The sequence below is a fragment of the Gorilla gorilla genome, chromosome 14 (genome assembly GCF_029281585.2).
Source record: "Gorilla gorilla gorilla isolate KB3781 chromosome 14, NHGRI_mGorGor1-v2.1_pri, whole genome shotgun sequence".
Taxonomy (NCBI): Eukaryota; Metazoa; Chordata; class Mammalia; order Primates; family Hominidae; genus Gorilla; species Gorilla gorilla.
Window position 1 is genome coordinate 71,769,001 of NC_073238.2, and position 18,543 is coordinate 71,787,543.

At 49.4% G+C, this 18,543-nt stretch overlaps 1 protein-coding gene across 1 annotated transcript; it reads left to right on the forward strand.

Moving 5' to 3' along the window:
- The first annotated feature begins 1,298 nt into the window (after nucleotides 1–1,298).
- On the forward strand, nucleotides 1,299–2,981 carry LOC129526455 (proline-rich protein 20E-like). Its single transcript, XM_055360631.2, has 2 exons — nucleotides 1,299–1,350; nucleotides 2,368–2,981. Exons 1-2 carry the CDS (start codon nucleotides 1,299–1,301, stop codon nucleotides 2,979–2,981), a joined length of 666 nt encoding a protein of 221 aa, XP_055216606.2.
- The last annotated feature ends 15,562 nt before the right edge of the window (nucleotides 2,982–18,543 follow it).

Below are 18,543 nucleotides of genomic sequence, written 5' to 3' on the forward strand. Positions count from 1 at the left end.
CACTTGACATCCTCCCCTGGCAGTTCAAAAGCTCCTTCAACCAGATGTGCGCAAGCCAAGCTCCGCCACTTCCCACTCAGAGCAGGTTCTCGGTCCACCTCCGCCTGAACGAACGGGCGGGCTACCAAGGCCGCAGTCTCTTCCTCAAGGGCTGTCCACACTGGGTCTCGCTTTCTCTTGGAAATTTCTCTCCCACCAGGGAACTTTCTCCTCCTCTACCTCCCTCGGTCTCAGTCTAACAGCACCCTGCGCCCAACCCCGAGGGCTGCAATAGCCTTCTTGCCTCTCCTGACTTATTCTGTGGACCCTGGGTTGGCGCTCCTTCACAGCCAGGCTGGTCGTTTCTGAAATGTTAACCCACTGCCGGACACCGTTCCACGGTTTTCCGCTGCCTTGGAACAAGACCAGCTCCTGCGCGGACCCTGCCTCCACGTCGCACCACCTCTGCGCCCGGACTTGGCCTCCCGTCCATTCCCAGAATGTGCCGGGCTCCCTTCCAGTCCGGGCCTCAGCACACTTTCTTCACTCCCCTTCCTCTCTCCCTGCCTCTCCCAGCCCGGTGCAGGTTGACTAATTTCAAATTTTATGTTCCAGATTTCAGCCCAGATATCCCCCCTTTGGATGCTTTCCTTGACCATGCTCAGATCTAAGCTAATCACATCTTCCTGTCAGCCGCTTTCAGGGCACCGCACCTCACTGTGCTGACACTCAAAGCTCATTATGCATTTTCTTCCTCAATGATTAGATTAATCAATCCACCATTGACGTCTAGAAATGGCGGCATCTCAGAAGGGCCCCATTTGACTGGCAGGGGACTGGCCCAATGCGCCTCGCAAGCCCAGCCAGGCCCACCCCAGCCGGCCCCCCTCTGACGACGCCTGTCCCTTACGCGACTGCCTTGCTGCCATATAAGAGGGACCGCGCTCGGCCTCCAGCAGTCGGCTTTCTGCTGGGCTCGGAGCCAGAACCTGCTGCGTGCTCCCTCCAGACTCCCTGGCTGCGGCTGGACTACCTCAGAGCTACAGCGGTGAGGTGAACCTGTGGACACCTCCAACTCCTCGGGCCTCTCTTCGTGGAAGAGTCTCTTAATTTTCAGATCTGCGGAGCCAGCTGTAGGAAGATCAGGTGTGTGTCTGGGAGTCCCGGAGGGGTGGATAGATCTTGGGTGGGTGCAGTTGGGGACAGAATCCTCATTCCCCCAGAAAGGCCACGGCCATCCCCCTGCCTTGTCACCTCTGTCTTCCTAAATCCGTTCTTTCTCCCTTGTTTTTCTCCCCAGCCCCTCCCGCAGATTGCTCATGGAGGAGCCAAGGCCTTCGAAGCGACTTCGCTCCACGGCCCCTAATCAAGGTACATCAAACGCCTGCCACTCTCTTTTTAATTTCGCTTGTTCCCCAGTTCTTCCCCAATTGTTTGAATTCAAACTCAATCAAGCATTCTCTGTTTCACCTTCTCATAGCCTGCCTCAACCTGGGCTGCTTGTTGTAAGTCAGCTCCCAGGTTCCACATCATCTGGGAAATTCCTTTCCCTCTTTCCAACTGTAATCCCATTTCCCAAATCTGAGATTTGCTGTTGTTGTCGCTGTTTTGTTCTGTTTAGTTTGTATTACTGTTTCTCCGTAGCAGAGCGAGTCCTCACGCTACATCTTGATCTATAATAAGCCAGTACTTCCACCTTGTTCTTTCCCGGAGGAGTTGGAATTTTACGGCTATTGCCACATTGTTCTCCAAAACATTTCCCTTCATACACTGAGTGTCCTAAATCTTTTAATCTTGTCTAGTTTGACAGACGCATAACAACAAAGCATCCACTGAAAGGAAATTCTTTAACATCTTGCTTGTCTGAAACATCTTCCTTCTACCCTCCCAGATTCTTTAGTGTAACTTTGGTTGGACACGAAATTTTAGGTGGGAAATTCATTTCCCTTGAAATTTCGAAGACATTTTCTCTTACGTTCTAGACTCAACTGCTGCTTTTGAGATGTCTGATTTGTGAGACATGTGGAATCCTAGCCCTTTCCATGTGACTTTTCCTTTCTCTGTCTCCCGCTCTCTAGAATCTTTTAGAATCTTCTCTTTTCCCTCAGCACTCTGAAATTTTATGGTGAAATGTCTCAGTGACAACATACCTCTAATTCTCTTATATCTCATCCTTCTTTCCATCACTTTAGATTTTTGCTTTGTTCTGTGGGAGATCTTCTCAACTTCCTTCTCCAATTTCCATGGAGAGTTTTGTTTCTTCTCTCACAATTTTAACTTCCAAAATCCCTCTTTCCTCTGAGTATTTATTTTTAAAAGTATCCTATAACTGCTTGATGGGTAAAATTCCTTCTATCTCTCTCTGCTCACGCTCTGCTTCTCTTTTAGCCTCAGGTGGGCCTCCTCCAGAGCCAGGCTGCTGTGTTGCGGACCCTGAAGACTCCGTGGAAGCAGATGGGCCCGCACAGCCAGCCCAACCCGCAAAACCCATCGCTTACGTGACACCCTTCAGATGGCAGACCCCGGCTCGCACAGAGTCACCCCATCCTGCAGAGAGAGGCCGGCGCCGGGGAGGAAGCCGGCGGCCAGGGCGAGGCCGTGGCAGAAGGGCTGGGCCCCGCGGGGACGCTGGCCAGAGACAGGGGGCAGAACGCTTGACGGGACCGGACGTACACATCCAACTGGACCACCATGGAGAGCCAGGCCACCAGGGGGAACCGGAAATCACGGAGACCGCAGCCTTCTCTCTTTCTGAAACTGGTCCTCTGCCTGGAACTGTGCAGGGAGGCCCTGGCCCCGACGTGGCGCAACCTGAGCTGGGGTTTCAGGAGCCGCCCACTGCTCCTGGGCCTCAGGCTGTTGCCTGGCAACCCGTGTTGACCCTCTATCCCTGCATCGGGTTTAGGGCTCTGGGTGACTCAGCTGTTTTACAAGTCATTCAAACCCCCCACGGCACCTATGTGCAAGGGGTCCCAGTGTTCCTCACCCACATTGCATATTGACCACTGTCTGCCACCCACGTTGTTCCCAGCCTCCCTTTCTTCCACCTGGACGTTCCCCCCAGCCCCAGTTCTGCTCCACTCCTCCCCCGACTGGACCTGAAGCCTGAGCTTCCCCTGAACTTAGAGTACACAACTTACAATATGCAAGCTGCTAAACCCCCTTTCTGTACAAGGCGATTGGAATGGAACTGTCATGTACAGTGAAAGTACACGTCACGTTTTTCAGCCAAGAAAAACCCAACCCAGACAACCTGGAAGAAGTGGGATGCAGCAACGATCAGGAAGCATGGAAATTAGGAAACTGTATTCTTAAGTCCAGAGAAGTACGATTCTGGAAAAAGGATTGATGACCTAGAATGAAAATTCCAGAAGACACTCATATAGACATGTGCGGCATGCGAAAATTCAGAAGGAGCTAGAAGTTACTAAAGTTCTTGTCTAGTGCCTGGAGACGATAGAGTGGCTGAATATAAGAGCAATAAAACTCTAGACTGACACATTTTTAAGTCTCAATGTAGGTACCCTTTGGGAACCACTAAGTGAATTGGAATAGAAGGTAAAATTTCAAACCGATTGAGGACAAAGGGGATCAAAGGACATTTGATGAATCAGGCAAAAGGTGTTGGGGTGGGGGGGGTTAACGGAAACAAGGAGAGTGCGTGACTCACTGGAACCGCTAAATGAGGAATCAGTAATTTGACGGCAGTGTCCTTGGCTTCCTCCTGGCTTCAATGGGAATATTTTAAATGTTTCACCATTAACCAAGTCGTTTGCTGTAACTTTCTCATAGATGTTTAAGTTGAGTTAGTTCCCATCTTTTCAGAGTTTGATAAATGTTGCGTTACGAACTGTTGTATTTTGTATTATATTAAGTGGGCTCTTATTGGCTGGTTTTCACTCCTTTGTAAACGTCCAAATAAAATACAGACAACTTTTTACATCAAAGATTTTTCTCTCGTGTTTTCAATCCTTCTAAATAAACCTTTCTCTTCAGACTTATTTTATAGAACAGCTCTTTTACTAAAATTTCACAAATCGCAAATATAAAATGTGTTTACTAAAAGCAGAAAGGAAGGTAGAGAAAGGTCTCCAGTCTCTGTTCTCCATTCACATCGCATCTTTCCCCATAGTCACACAAGTCTACACCAACAAACGCATACATTAAGAGCATCGTTTGTGGCTCGCTTTCACAAACACATGGCGTGCCATGTGCCAGGGGTCGCGCTGAAGTGACTATAAGGTCCAGGCAGGCAACACAGGTGTGGTCAGGACCAGAGCCTCTGTGGGGTCCGTGCGTCTCCAAACTAGGAACAGGTGACTTCGTATTGAAGCATGGCATGGATCACAATGAGCACTGTGCAGTGGGAGCTGCTTCTTGGCTTGCCATTGGGGTCTGTCGTCCATAAGCCAGAAAGCCCCCTTGCAGTCATCCTACACACATGTGCCACTATCTCCTTGCTGTACATCTGTCTGGAAAGATGCACAGGTTTTACATTACGCGGGGGAGGGTCTGCTGATACGCTACTTCCAGGATATTTCTACCACCAGAATGCTTCATTAAACGTTTGTACGTGGAGTAAGACAGGGTCTCATTCAGTCATCCAGGCTGGAGTGCAGTGGTGCAATCACAGCTCACTGCAGCCTGCACCTCCTCAGCTCAGGTGACCCTCCAACATCAGGTTGCCAAGTAGCTCAGACTGCAGGCAGGCACCGAGACCCCTTGGTAATTCCTCCTGGTTTGTTGATTCATTCGTTTATTTATGCATTTTGAAACAGAGTCTCACTCTTTCACCCAGGCTGGAGCGCGGTGGCTTCGGCTCACTGAGAACTCCATTCCCGGGAGTGAAGCGATTCTCATGTCTCGCCCTAATAAAAAGGGAAAAATTAGCCAGGCATGGTGGTGGGCCGCTGTAGTCCCAGCTGCTCAGGAGGCTGAGGCGGGAGAATCCTTTGAACCCAGGAGGCGGAGGTTGCAGTGAGCCCAGATTGAGCCATTGCAGTGATCCGAGATCATGCTGTTGCCCTCCAGCCTGGGTGACAAGAGCAAAACTTTGTCTCATAATGGAAAAAAGAGAGAGAAAAGTCATCCCAGTAAGAAAGATCAAAGTTTGGAAGAGAAACTTCACAGAAGAATCTATGGGTTTGGTCAGTGAGCACACGCAATCCCAATAAGGATGAGAATACGCAAATAAGCGTGGAGCATCCTGTGGTGCCAGGGAGAAAGGAGCCGCCCAAAACCAAACAAAACCAAAAGCCACAGCGATGGGAGGTTGACAAAGGGACATGGAAGCCAACTAAAGGAGCTCCCGGTGGCCAAAGCTGGAAACATTGTGTAACAAAGTAATTAACTAAATAATTACTAATTAAATAGTTAAGTAAAATATTTGACAAAATAATCAGTTCAATTATTGAATAATTCATCCCCTGAAGTATTGGAGTGTAAACCAAAGTATACAATAGGTGTCCATAAGTCCATACTGATATAAATAAGTGATTAAATAAACAAACATGTGGGGAGAATGGGAAAATCCTCCACACAGGAGAACTCCGCAGAGTTTAGGTAGCTATTCCCCTGCAAGGAGATAAAGCATAACTTCCCTTTTATTTAAGTATAGGCTACAGGTAGCGACTTCCAAACAGTACAGTAGAGAAAGAGGTGGGAAAATCACTTTATGGTGGAGAAACGTAATCAACACTGCCCCAGCCAGGTGACCAGGACTAATAGCAGCAGTGATAAGCCGGCTTGATGGTGTGTACTCTAGACAGGATGGGATGGGAGTGGCACTTTCCCGCTGCAATCTTCCTTACAAAAACGTATAATTCCAGTCAGATCATAAGGAATACATCACACGAACTTCAGGAGAGGACATCCCACAATACATCTGATCAGTATGCAAAGTGTCAAGGTCATCAAAAACAAGGCAAGTGTGAGAAACCGTCGCAGCCAAGGGGAACCGTGACGAATTGTACGGTGGTACCCTGGATGGGGTCTTGGGACACAAAAGGTATGTGAGGCGAAAACATAGCAAAACCTCACTTCAACAAAAAATACAAACCCAAAAAATAATTGGCCCGGCACGGTGGCTTGCGCCTGGGGTCCCAGCTACTCGGGAGGTTGAGCGGGAAGGATGGCTTGAGCTGAGGACTTCCAAACAAGCCTGGGCACATAGCGAAACCTCGCCTCTCCAAAAAATCCCAAAATTATCCCGATGTGGTGGCGCTCACCTGTAGTCCAGCTACTCCGGAGGCTGAGACAGCAGAATCACTTGAACTGATTCTCCTATCTCAGCCCCCCAAGTAGCCGCAGCGAGCCGAGATGGCACCACTGCACTCCAGCCTGGGCTACAGAGCGAGAACCCGTCTCTGTAAAAAAACGAGGATGCAAACCGACCAAATAACCCACTGTGGGATCCCCTCCAGTGTCCTGCTGTGTTTCCTGCTGTCTTCCTCCACCCGTGTGTGCACCCACAGCAATAAAAGCCAGTGGTGTGGGTCTCACACGCATCTCCAGCCCCATCGCCATCGCGCTGAGCTCCACTCTTTTTACAAAAGGCCACTTGACATCCTCACCTGGCAGTTCAAAAGCTCCTTCAACCAGATGTGCGCAAGCCAAGCTCCGCCACTTCCCACTCAGAGCAGGTTCTCGGTCCACCTCCGCCTGAACGAACGGGCGGGCTACCAAGGCCGCAGTCTCTTCCTCAAGGGCTGTCCACACTGGGTCTCGCTTTCTCTTGGAAATTTCTCTCCCACCAGGGAACTTTCTCCTCCTCTACCTCCCTCGGTCTCAGTCTAACAGCACCCTGCGCCCAACCCCGAGGGCTGCAATAGCCTTCTTGCCTCTCCTGACTTATTCTGTGGACCCTGGGTTGGCGCTCCTTCACAGCCAGGCTGGTCGTTTCTGAAATGTTAACCCACTGCCGGACACCGTTCCACGGTTTTCCGCTGCCTTGGAACAAGACCAGCTCCTGCGCGGACCCTGCCTCCACGTCGCACCACCTCTGCGCCCGGACTTGGCCTCCCGTCCATTCCCAGAATGTGCCGGGCTCCCTTCCAGTCCGGGCCTCAGCACACTTTCTTCACTCCCCTTCCTCTCTCCCTGCCTCTCCCAGCCCGGTGCAGGTTGACTAATTTCAAATTTTATGTTCCAGATTTCAGCCCAGATATCCCCCCTTTGGATGCTTTCCTTGACCATGCTCAGATCTAAGCTAATCACATCTTCCTGTCAGCCGCTTTCAGGGCACCGCACCTCACTGTGCTGACACCCAAAGCTCATTATGCATTTTCTTCCTCAATGATTAGATTAATCAATCCACCATTGACGTCTAGAAATGGCGGCATCTCAGAAGGGCCCCATTTGACTGGCAGGGGACTGGCCCAATGCGCCTCGCAAGCCCAGCCAGGCCCACCCCAGCCGGCCCCCCTCTGACGACGCCTGTCCCTTACGCGACTGCCTTGCTGCCATATAAGAGGGACCGCGCTCGGCCTCCAGCAGTCGGCTTTCTGCTGGGCTCGGAGCCAGAACCTGCTGCGTGCTCCCTCCAGACTCCCTGGCTGCGGCTGGACTACCTCAGAGCTACAGCGGTGAGGTGAACCTGTGGACACCTCCAACTCCTCGGGCCTCTCTTCGTCGAAGAGTCTCTTAATTTTCAGATCTCCGGAGCCAGCTGTAGGAAGATCAGGTGTGTGTCTGGGAGTCCCGGAGGGGTGGATAGATCTTGGGTGGGTGCAGTTGGGGACAGAATCCTCATTCCCCCAGAAAGGCCACGGCCATCCCCCTGCCTTGTCACCTCTGTCTTCCTAAATCCGTTCTTTCTCCCTTGTTTTTCTCCCCAGCCCCTCCCGCAGATTGCTCATGGAGGAGCCAAGGCCTTCGAAGCGACTTCGCTCCACGGCCCCTAATCAAGGTACATCAAACGCCTGCCACTCTCTTTTTAATTTCGCTTGTTCCCCAATTCTTCCCCAATTGTTTGAATTCAAACTCAATCAAGCATTCTCTGTTTCACCTTCTCATAGCCTGCCTCAACCTGGGCTGCTTGTTGTAAGTCAGCTCCCAGGTTCCACATCATCTGGGAAATTCCTTTCCCTCTTTCCAACTGTAATCCCATTTCCCAAATCTGAGATTTGCTGTTGTTGTCGCTGTTTTGTTCTGTTTAGTTTGTATTACTGTTTCTCCGTAGCAGAGCGAGTCCTCACGCTACATCTTGATCTATAATAAGCCAGTACTTCCACCTTGTTCTTTCCCGGAGGAGTTGGAATTTTACGGCTGTTGCCACATTGTTCTCCAAAACATTTCCCTTCATACACTGAGTGTCCTAAATCTTTTAATCTTGTCTAGTTTGACAGACGCATAACAACAAAGCATCCACTGAAAGGAAATTCTTTAACATCTTGCTTGTCTGAAACATCTTCCTTCTACCCTCCCAGATTCTTTAGTGTAACTTTGGTTGGACACGAAATTTTAGGTGGGAAATTCATTTCCCTTGAAATTTCGAAGACATTTTCTCTTACGTTCTAGACTCAACTGCTGCTTTTGAGATGTCTGATTTGTGAGACATGTGGAATCCTAGCCATTTCCATGTGACTTTTCCTTTCTCTGTCTCCCGCTCTCTAGAATCTTTTAGAATCTTCTCTTTTCCCTCAGCACTCTGAAATTTTATGGTGAAATGTCTCAGTGACAACATACCTCTAATTCTCTTATATCTCATCCTTCTTTCCGTCACTTTAGATTTTTGCTTTGTTCTGTGGGAGATCTTCTCAACTTCCTTCTCCAATTTCCATGGAGAGTTTTGTTTCTTCTCTCACAATTTTAACTTCCAAAATCCCTCTTTTCTCTGAGTATTTATTTTTAAAAGTATCCTATAACTGCTTGATGGGTAAAATTCCTTCTATCTCTCTCTGCTCACGCTCTGCTTCTCTTTTAGCCTCAGGTGGGCCTCCTCCAGAGCCAGGCTGCTGTGTTGCGGACCCTGAAGACTCCGTGGAAGCAGATGGGCCCGCACAGCCAGCCCAACCCGCAAAACCCATCGCTTACGTGACACCCTTCAGATGGCAGCCCCCGGCTCGCACAGAGTCACCCCGTCCTGCAGAGAGAGGCCGGCGCCGGGGAGGAAGCCGGCGGCCAGGGCGAGGCCGTGGCAGAAGGGCTGGGCCCCGCGGGGACGCTGGCCAGAGACAGGGGGCAGAACGCTTGACGGGACCGGACGTACACATCCAACTGGACCACCATGGAGAGCCAGACCACCAGGGGGAACTGGAAATCATGGAGACCGCAGCCTTCTCTCTTTCTGAAACTGGTCCTCTGCCTGGAACTGTGCAGGGAGGCCCTGGCCCCGAAGTGGCGCAACCTGAGCTGGGGTTTCAGGAGCCGCCCACTGCTCCTGGGCCTCAGGCTGTTGCCTGGCAACCCGTGTTGACCCTCTATCCCTGCATCGGGTTTAGGGCTCTGGGTGACTCAGCTGTTTTACAAGTCATTCAAACCCCCCACGGCACCTATGTGCAAGGGGTCCCAGTGTTCCTCACCCACATTGCATATTGACCACTGTCTGCCACCCCCGTTGTTCCCAGCCTCCCTTTCTTCCACCTGGACGTTCCCCCCAGCCCCAGTTCTGCTCCACTCCTCCCCCGACTGGACCTGAAACCTGAGCTTCCCCTGAACTTAGAGTACACAACTTACAATATGCAAGCTGCTAAACCCCCTTTCTGTACAAGGCGATTGGAATGGAACTGTCATGTACAGTGAAAGTACACGTCACGTTTTTCAGCCAAGAAAAAGCCAACCCAGACAACCTGGAAGAAGTGGGATGCAGCAAGGATCAGGAAGCATGGAAAGTAGGAAACTGTATTCTTAAGTCCAGAGAAGTACGATTCTGGAAAAAGGATTGATGACCTAGAATGAAAACTCCAGAAGACACTCATATAGACATGTGCGGCATGCGAAAATTCAGAAGGAGCTAGAAGTTACTAAAGTTCTTGTCTAGTGCCTGGAGACGATAGAGTGGCTGAATATAAGAGCAATAAAACTCTAGACTGACACATTTTTAAGTCTCAATGTAGGTACCCTTTGGGAACCACTAAGTGAATTGGAATAGAAGGTAAAATTTCAAACCGATTGAGGACAAAGGGGATCAAAGGACATTTGATGAATCAGACAAAAGGTGTTGGGGTGGGTGGGGGGGTTAACGGAAACAAGGAGAGTGCGTGACTCACTGGAACCGCTAAATGAGGAATCAGTAATTTGACGGCAGTGTCCTTGGCTTCCTCCTGGCTTCAATGGGAATATTTTAAATGTTTCACCATTAACCAAGTCGTTTGCTGTAACTTTCTCATAGATGTTTAAGTTGAGTTAGTTCCCATCTTTTCAGAGTTTGATAAATGTTGCGTTACGAATTGTTGTATTTTGTATTATATTAAGTGGGCTCTTATTGGCTGGTTTTCACTCCTTTGTAAACGTCCAAATAAAATACAGACAACTTTTTACATCAAAGATTTTTCTCTCGTGTTTTCAATCCTTCTAAATAAAGCTTTCTCTTCAGACTTATTTTATAGAACAGCTCTTTTACTAAAATTTCACAAATCGCAAATATAAAATGTGTTTACTAAAAGCAGAAAGGAAGGTAGAGAAAGGTCTCCAGTCTCTGTTCTCCATTCACATCGCATCTTTCCCCATAGTCACACAAGTCTACACCAACAAACGCATACATTAAGAGCATCGTTTGTGGCTCGCTTTCACAAACACCTGGCGTGCCATGTGCCAGGGGTCCCGCTGAAGTGACTATAAGGTCCAGGCAGGCAACACAGGTGTGGTCAGGACCAGAGCCTCTGTGGGGTCCGTGCGTCTCCAAACTAGGAACAGGTGACTTCGTATTGAAGCATGGCATGGATCACAATGAGCACTGTGCAGTGGGAGCTGCTTCTTGGCTTGCCATTGGGGTCTGTCGTCCATAAGCCAGAAAGCCCCCTTGCAGTCATCCTACACACATGTGCCACTATCTCCTTGCTGTACATCTGTCTGGAAAGATGCACAGGTTTTACATTACGCGGGGGAGGGTCTGCTGATACCCTACTTCCAGGATATTTCTACCACCAGAATGCTTCATTAAACGTTTGTACGTGGAGTAAGACAGGGTCTCATTCAGTCATCCAGGCTGGAGTGCAGTGGTGCAATCACAGCTCACTGCAGCCTGCACCTCCTCAGCTCAGGTGACCCTCCAACATCAGGTTGCCAAGTAGCTCAGACTGCAGGCAGGCACCGAGACCCCTTGGTAATTCCTCCTGGTTTGTTGATTCATTCGTTTATTTATGCATTTTGAAACAGAGTCTCACTCTTTCACCCAGGCTGGAGCGCGGTGGCTTCGGCTCACTGAGAACTCCATTCCCGGGAGTGAAGCGATTCTCATGTCTCGCCCTAATAAAAAGGGAAAAATTAGCCAGGCATGGTGGTGGGCCGCTGTAGTCCCAGCTGCTCAGGAGGCTGAGGCGGGAGAATCCTTTGAACCCAGGAGGCGGAGGTTGCAGTGAGCCCAGATTGAGCCATTGCAGTGATCCGAGATCATGCTGTTGCCCTCCAGCCTGGGTGACAAGAGCAAAACTTTGTCTCATAATGGAAAAAAGAGAGAGAAAAGTCATCCCAGTAAGAAAGATCAAAGTTTGGAAGAGAAACTTCACAGAAGAATCTATGGGTTTGGTCAGTGAGCACACGCAATCCCAATAAGGATGAGAATACGCAAATAAGCGTGGAGCATCCTGTGGTGCCAGGGAGAAAGGAGCCGCCCAAAACCAAACAAAACCAAAAGCCACAGCGATGGGAGGTTGACAAAGGGACATGGAAGCCAACTAAAGGAGCTCCCGGTGGCCAAAGCTGGAAACATTGTGTAACAAAGTAATTAACTAAATAATTACTAATTAAATAGTTAAGTAAAATATTTGACAAAATAATCAGTTCAATTATTGAATAATTCATCCCCTGAAGTATTGGAGTGTAAACCAAAGTATACAATAGGTGTCCATAAGTCCATACTGATATAAATAAGTGATTAAATAAACAAACATGTGGGGAGAATGGGAAAATCCTCCACACAGGAGAACTCCGCAGAGTTTAGGTAGCTATTCCCCTGCAAGGAGATAAAGCATAACTTCCCTTTTATTTAAGTATAGGCTACAGGTAGCGACTTCCAAACAGTACAGTAGAGAAAGAGGTGGGAAAATCACTTTATGGTGGAGAAACGTAATCAACACTGCCCCAGCCAGGTGACCAGGACTAATAGCAGCAGTGATAAGCCGGCTTGATGGTGTGTACTCTAGACAGGATGGGATGGGAGTGGCACTTTCCCGCTGCAATCTTCCTTACAAAAACGTATAATTCCAGTCAGATCATAAGGAATACATCACACGAACTTCAGGAGAGGACATCCCACAATACATCTGATCAGTATGCAAAGTGTCAAGGTCATCAAAAACAAGGCAAGTGTGAGAAACCGTCGCAGCCAAGGGGAACCGTGACGAATTGTACGGTGGTACCCTGGATGGGGTCTTGGGACACAAAAGGTATGTGAGGCGAAAACATAGCAAAACCTCACTTCAACAAAAAATACAAACCCAAAAAATAATTGGCCCGGCACGGTGGCTTGCGCCTGGGGTCCCAGCTACTCGGGAGGTTGAGCGGGAAGGATGGCTTGAGCTGAGGACTTCCAAACAAGCCTGGGCACATAGCGAAACCTCGCCTCTCCAAAAAATCCCAAAATTATCCCGATGTGGTGGCGCTCACCTGTAGTCCAGCTACTCCGGAGGCTGAGACAGCAGAATCACTTGAACTGATTCTCCTATCTCAGCCCCCCAAGTAGCCGCAGCGAGCCGAGATGGCACCACTGCACTCCAGCCTGGGCTACAGAGCGAGAACCCGTCTCTGTAAAAAAACGAGGATGCAAACCGACCAAATAACCCACTGTGGGATCCCCTCCAGTGTCCTGCTGTGTTTCCTGCTGTCTTCCTCCACCCGTGTGTGCACCCACAGCAATAAAAGCCAGTGGTGTGGGTCTCACACGCATCTCCAGCCCCATCGCCATCGCGCTGAGCTCCACTCTTTTTACAAAAGGCCACTTGACATCCTCCCCTGGCAGTTCAAAAGCTCCTTCAACCAGATGTGCGCAAGCCAAGCTCCGCCACTTCCCACTCAGAGCAGGTTCTCGGTCCACCTCCGCCTGAACGAACGGGCGGGCTACCAAGGCCGCAGTCTCTTCTTCAAGGGCTGTCCACACTGGGTCTCGCTTTCTCTTGGAAATTTCTCTCCCACCAGGGAACTTTCTCCTCCTCTACCTCCCTCGGTCTCAGTCTAACAGCACCCTGCGCCCAACCCCGAGGGCTGCAATAGCCTTCTTGCCTCTCCTGACTTATTCTGTGGACCCTGGGTTGGCGCTCCTTCACAGCCAGGCTGGTCGTTTCTGAAATGTTAACCCACTGCCGGACACCGTTCCACGGTTTTCCGCTGCCTTGGAACAAGACCAGCTCCTGCGCGGACCCTGCCTCCACGTCGCACCACCTCTGCGCCCGGACTTGGCCTCCCGTCCGTTCCCAGAATGTGCCGGGCTCCCTTCCAGTCCGGGCCTCAGCACACTTTCTTCACTCCCCTTCCTCTCTCCCTGCCTCTCCCAGCCCGGTGCAGGTTGACTAATTTCAAATTTTATGTTCCAGATTTCAGCCCAGATATCCCCCCTTTGGATGCTTTCCTTGACCATGCTCAGATCTAAGCTAATCACATCTTCCTGTCAGCCGCTTTCAGGGCACCGCACCTCACTGTGCTGACACCCAAAGCTCATTATGCATTTTCTTCCTCAATGATTAGATTAATCAATCCACCATTGACGTCTAGAAATGGCGGCATCTCAGAAGGGCCCCATTTGACTGGCAGGGGACTGGCCCAATGCGCCTCGCAAGCCCAGCCAGGCCCACCCCAGCCGGCCCCCCTCTGACGACGCCTGTCCCTTACGCGACTGCCTTGCTGCCATATAAGAGGGACCGCGCTCGGCCTCCAGCAGTCGGCTTTCTGCTGGGCTCGGAGCCAGAACCTGCTGCGTGCTCCCTCCAGACTCCCTGGCTGCGGCTGGACTACCTCAGAGCTACAGCGGTGAGGTGAACCTGTGGACACCTCCAACTCCTCGGGCCTCTCTTCGTCGAAGAGTCTCTTAATTTTCAGATCTCCGGAGCCAGCTGTAGGAAGATCAGGTGTGTGTCTGGGAGTCCCGGAGGGGTGGATAGATCTTGGGTGGGTGCAGTTGGGGACAGAATCCTCATTCCCCCAGAAAGGCCACGGCCATCCCCCTGCCTTGTCACCTCTGTCTTCCTAAATCCGTTCTTTCTCCCTTGTTTTTCTCCCCAGCCCCTCCCGCAGATTGCTCATGGAGGAGCCAAGGCCTTCGAAGCGACTTCGCTCCACGGCCCCTAATCAAGGTACATCAAACGCCTGCCACTCTCTTTTTAATTTCGCTTGTTCCCCAATTCTTCCCCAATTGTTTGAATTCAAACTCAATCAAGCATTCTCTGTTTCACCTTCTCATAGCCTGCCTCAACCTGGGCTGCTTGTTGTAAGTCAGCTCCCAGGTTCCACATCATCTGGGAAATTCCTTTCCCTCTTTCCAACTGTAATCCCATTTCCCAAATCTGAGATTTGCTGTTGTTGTCGCTGTTTTGTTCTGTTTAGTTTGTATTACTGTTTCTCCGTAGCAGAGCGAGTCCTCACGCTACATCTTGATCTATAATAAGCCAGTACTTCCACCTTGTTCTTTCCCGGAGGAGTTGGAATTTTACGGCTGTTGCCACATTGTTCTCCAAAACATTTCCCTTCATACACTGAGTGTCCTAAATCTTTTAATCTTGTCTAGTTTGACAGACGCATAACAACAAAGCATCCACTGAAAGGAAATTCTTTAACATCTTGCTTGTCTGAAACATCTTCCTTCTACCCTCCCAGATTCTTTAGTGTAACTTTGGTTGGACACGAAATTTTAGGTGGGAAATTCATTTCCCTTGAAATTTCGAAGACATTTTCTCTTACGTTCTAGACTCAACTGCTGCTTTTGAGATGTCTGATTTGTGAGACATGTGGAATCCTAGCCATTTCCATGTGACTTTTCCTTTCTCTGTCTCCCGCTCTCTAGAATCTTTTAGAATCTTCTCTTTTCCCTCAGCACTCTGAAATTTTATGGTGAAATGTCTCAGTGACAACATACCTCTAATTCTCTTATATCTCATCCTTCTTTCCGTCACTTTAGATTTTTGCTTTGTTCTGTGGGAGATCTTCTCAACTTCCTTCTCCAATTTCCATGGAGAGTTTTGTTTCTTCTCTCACAATTTTAACTTCCAAAATCCCTCTTTTCTCTGAGTATTTATTTTTAAAAGTATCCTATAACTGCTTGATGGGTAAAATTCCTTCTATCTCTCTCTGCTCACGCTCTGCTTCTCTTTTAGCCTCAGGTGGGCCTCCTCCAGAGCCAGGCTGCTGTGTTGCGGACCCTGAAGACTCCGTGGAAGCAGATGGGCCCGCACAGCCAGCCCAACCCGCAAAACCCATCGCTTACGTGACACCCTTCAGATGGCAGCCCCCGGCTCGCACAGAGTCACCCCGTCCTGCAGAGAGAGGCCGGCGCCGGGGAGGAAGCCGGCGGCCAGGGCGAGGCCGTGGCAGAAGGGCTGGGCCCCGCGGGGACGCTGGCCAGAGACAGGGGGCAGAACGCTTGACGGGACCGGACGTACACATCCAACTGGACCACCATGGAGAGCCAGACCACCAGGGGGAACTGGAAATCATGGAGACCGCAGCCTTCTCTCTTTCTGAAACTGGTCCTCTGCCTGGAACTGTGCAGGGAGGCCCTGGCCCCGAAGTGGCGCAACCTGAGCTGGGGTTTCAGGAGCCGCCCACTGCTCCTGGGCCTCAGGCTGTTGCCTGGCAACCCGTGTTGACCCTCTATCCCTGCATCGGGTTTAGGGCTCTGGGTGACTCAGCTGTTTTACAAGTCATTCAAACCCCCCACGGCACCTATGTGCAAGGGGTCCCAGTGTTCCTCACCCACATTGCATATTGACCACTGTCTGCCACCCCCGTTGTTCCCAGCCTCCCTTTCTTCCACCTGGACGTTCCCCCCAGCCCCAGTTCTGCTCCACTCCTCCCCCGACTGGACCTGAAACCTGAGCTTCCCCTGAACTTAGAGTACACAACTTACAATATGCAAGCTGCTAAACCCCCTTTCTGTACAAGGCGATTGGAATGGAACTGTCATGTACAGTGAAAGTACACGTCACGTTTTTCAGCCAAGAAAAAGCCAACCCAGACAACCTGGAAGAAGTGGGATGCAGCAAGGATCAGGAAGCATGGAAAGTAGGAAACTGTATTCTTAAGTCCAGAGAAGTACGATTCTGGAAAAAGGATTGATGACCTAGAATGAAAACTCCAGAAGACACTCATATAGACATGTGCGGCATGCGAAAATTCAGAAGGAGCTAGAAGTTACTAAAGTTCTTGTCTAGTGCCTGGAGACGATAGAGTGGCTGAATATAAGAGCAATAAAACTCTAGACTGACACATTTTTAAGTCTCAATGTAGGTACCCTTTGGGAACCACTAAGTGAATTGGAATAGAAGGTAAAATTTCAAACCGATTGAGGACAAAGGGGATCAAAGGACATTTGATGAATCAGACAAAAGGTGTTGGGGTGGGTGGGGGGGTTAACGGAAACAAGGAGAGTGCGTGACTCACTGGAACCGCTAAATGAGGAATCAGTAATTTGACGGCAGTGTCCTTGGCTTCCTCCTGGCTTCAATGGGAATATTTTAAATGTTTCACCATTAACCAAGTCGTTTGCTGTAACTTTCTCATAGATGTTTAAGTTGAGTTAGTTCCCATCTTTTCAGAGTTTGATAAATGTTGCGTTACGAACTGTTGTATTTTGTATTATATTAAGTGGGCTCTTATTGGCTGGTTTTCACTCCTTTGTAAACGTCCAAATAAAATACAGACAACTTTTTACATCAAAGATTTTTCTCTCGTGTTTTCAATCCTTCTAAATAAACCTTTCTCTTCAGACTTATTTTATAGAACAGCTCTTTTACTAAAATTTCACAAATCGCAAATATAAAATGTGTTTACTAAAAGCAGAAAGGAAGGTAGAGAAAGGTCTCCAGTCTCTGTTCTCCATTCACATCGCATCTTTCCCCATAGTCACACAAGTCTACACCAACAAACGCATACATTAAGAGCATCGTTTGTGGCTCGCTTTCACAAACACCTGGCGTGCCATGTGCCAGGGGTCCCGCTGAAGTGACTATAAGGTCCAGGCAGGCAACACAGGTGTGGTCAGGACCAGAGCCTCTGTGGGGTCCGTGCGTCTCCAAACTAGGAACAGGTGACTTCGTATTGAAGCATGGCATGGATCACAATGAGCACTGTGCAGTGGGAGCTGCTTCTTGGCTTGCCATTGGGGTCTGTCGTCCATAAGCCAGAAAGCCCCCTTGCAGTCATCCTACACACATGTGCCACTATCTCCTTGCTGTACATCTGTCTGGAAAGATGCACAGGTTTTACATTACGCGGGGGAGGGTCTGCTGATACCCTACTTCCAGGATATTTCTACCACCAGAATGCTTCATTAAACGTTTGTACGTGGAGTAAGACAGGGTCTCATTCAGTCATCCAGGCTGGAGTGCAGTGGTGCAATCACAGCTCACTGCAGCCTGCACCTCCTCAGCTCAGGTGACCCTCCAACATCAGGTTGCCAAGTAGCTCAGACTGCAGGCAGGCACCGAGACCCCTTGGTAATTCCTCCTGGTTTGTTGATTCATTCATTTACTTATTCATTTTGAAACAGAGTCTCACTCTTTCACCCAGGCTGGAGCGAAGTGGCTTCTGCTCACTGAGAACTCCATTCCCGGGAGTGAAGCGATTCTCATGTCTCGCCCTAATAAAAAGGGAAAAATTAGCCAGGCATGGTGGTGGGCCGCTGTAGTCCCAGCTGCTCAGGAGGCTGAGGCGGGAGAATCCTTTGAACCCAGGAGGCGGAGGTTGCAGTGAGCCCAGATTGAGCCATTGCAGTGATCCGAGATCATGCTATTGCCCTCCAGCCTGGGTGACAAGAGCAAAACTTTGTCTCATAATGGAAAAAAGAGAGAGAAAAGTCATCCCAGTAAGAAAGATCAAAGTTTGGAAGAGAAACTTCACAGAAGAATCTGTGGGTTTGGTCAGTGAGCACACGCAATCCCAATAAGGATGAGAATACGCAAATAAGCGTGGAGCATCCTGTGGTGCCAGGGAGAAAGGAGCCGCCCAAAACCAAACAAAACCAAAAGCCACAGCGATGGGAGGTTGACAAAGGGACATGGAAGCCAACTAAAGGAGCTCCCGGTGGCCAAAGCTGGAAACATTGTGTAACAAAGTAATTAACTAAATAATTACTAATTAAATAGTTAAGTAAAATATTTGACAAAATAATCAGTTCAATTATTGAATAATTCATCCCCTGAAGTATTGGAGTGTAAACCAAAGTATACAATAGGTGTCCATAAGTCCATACTGATATAA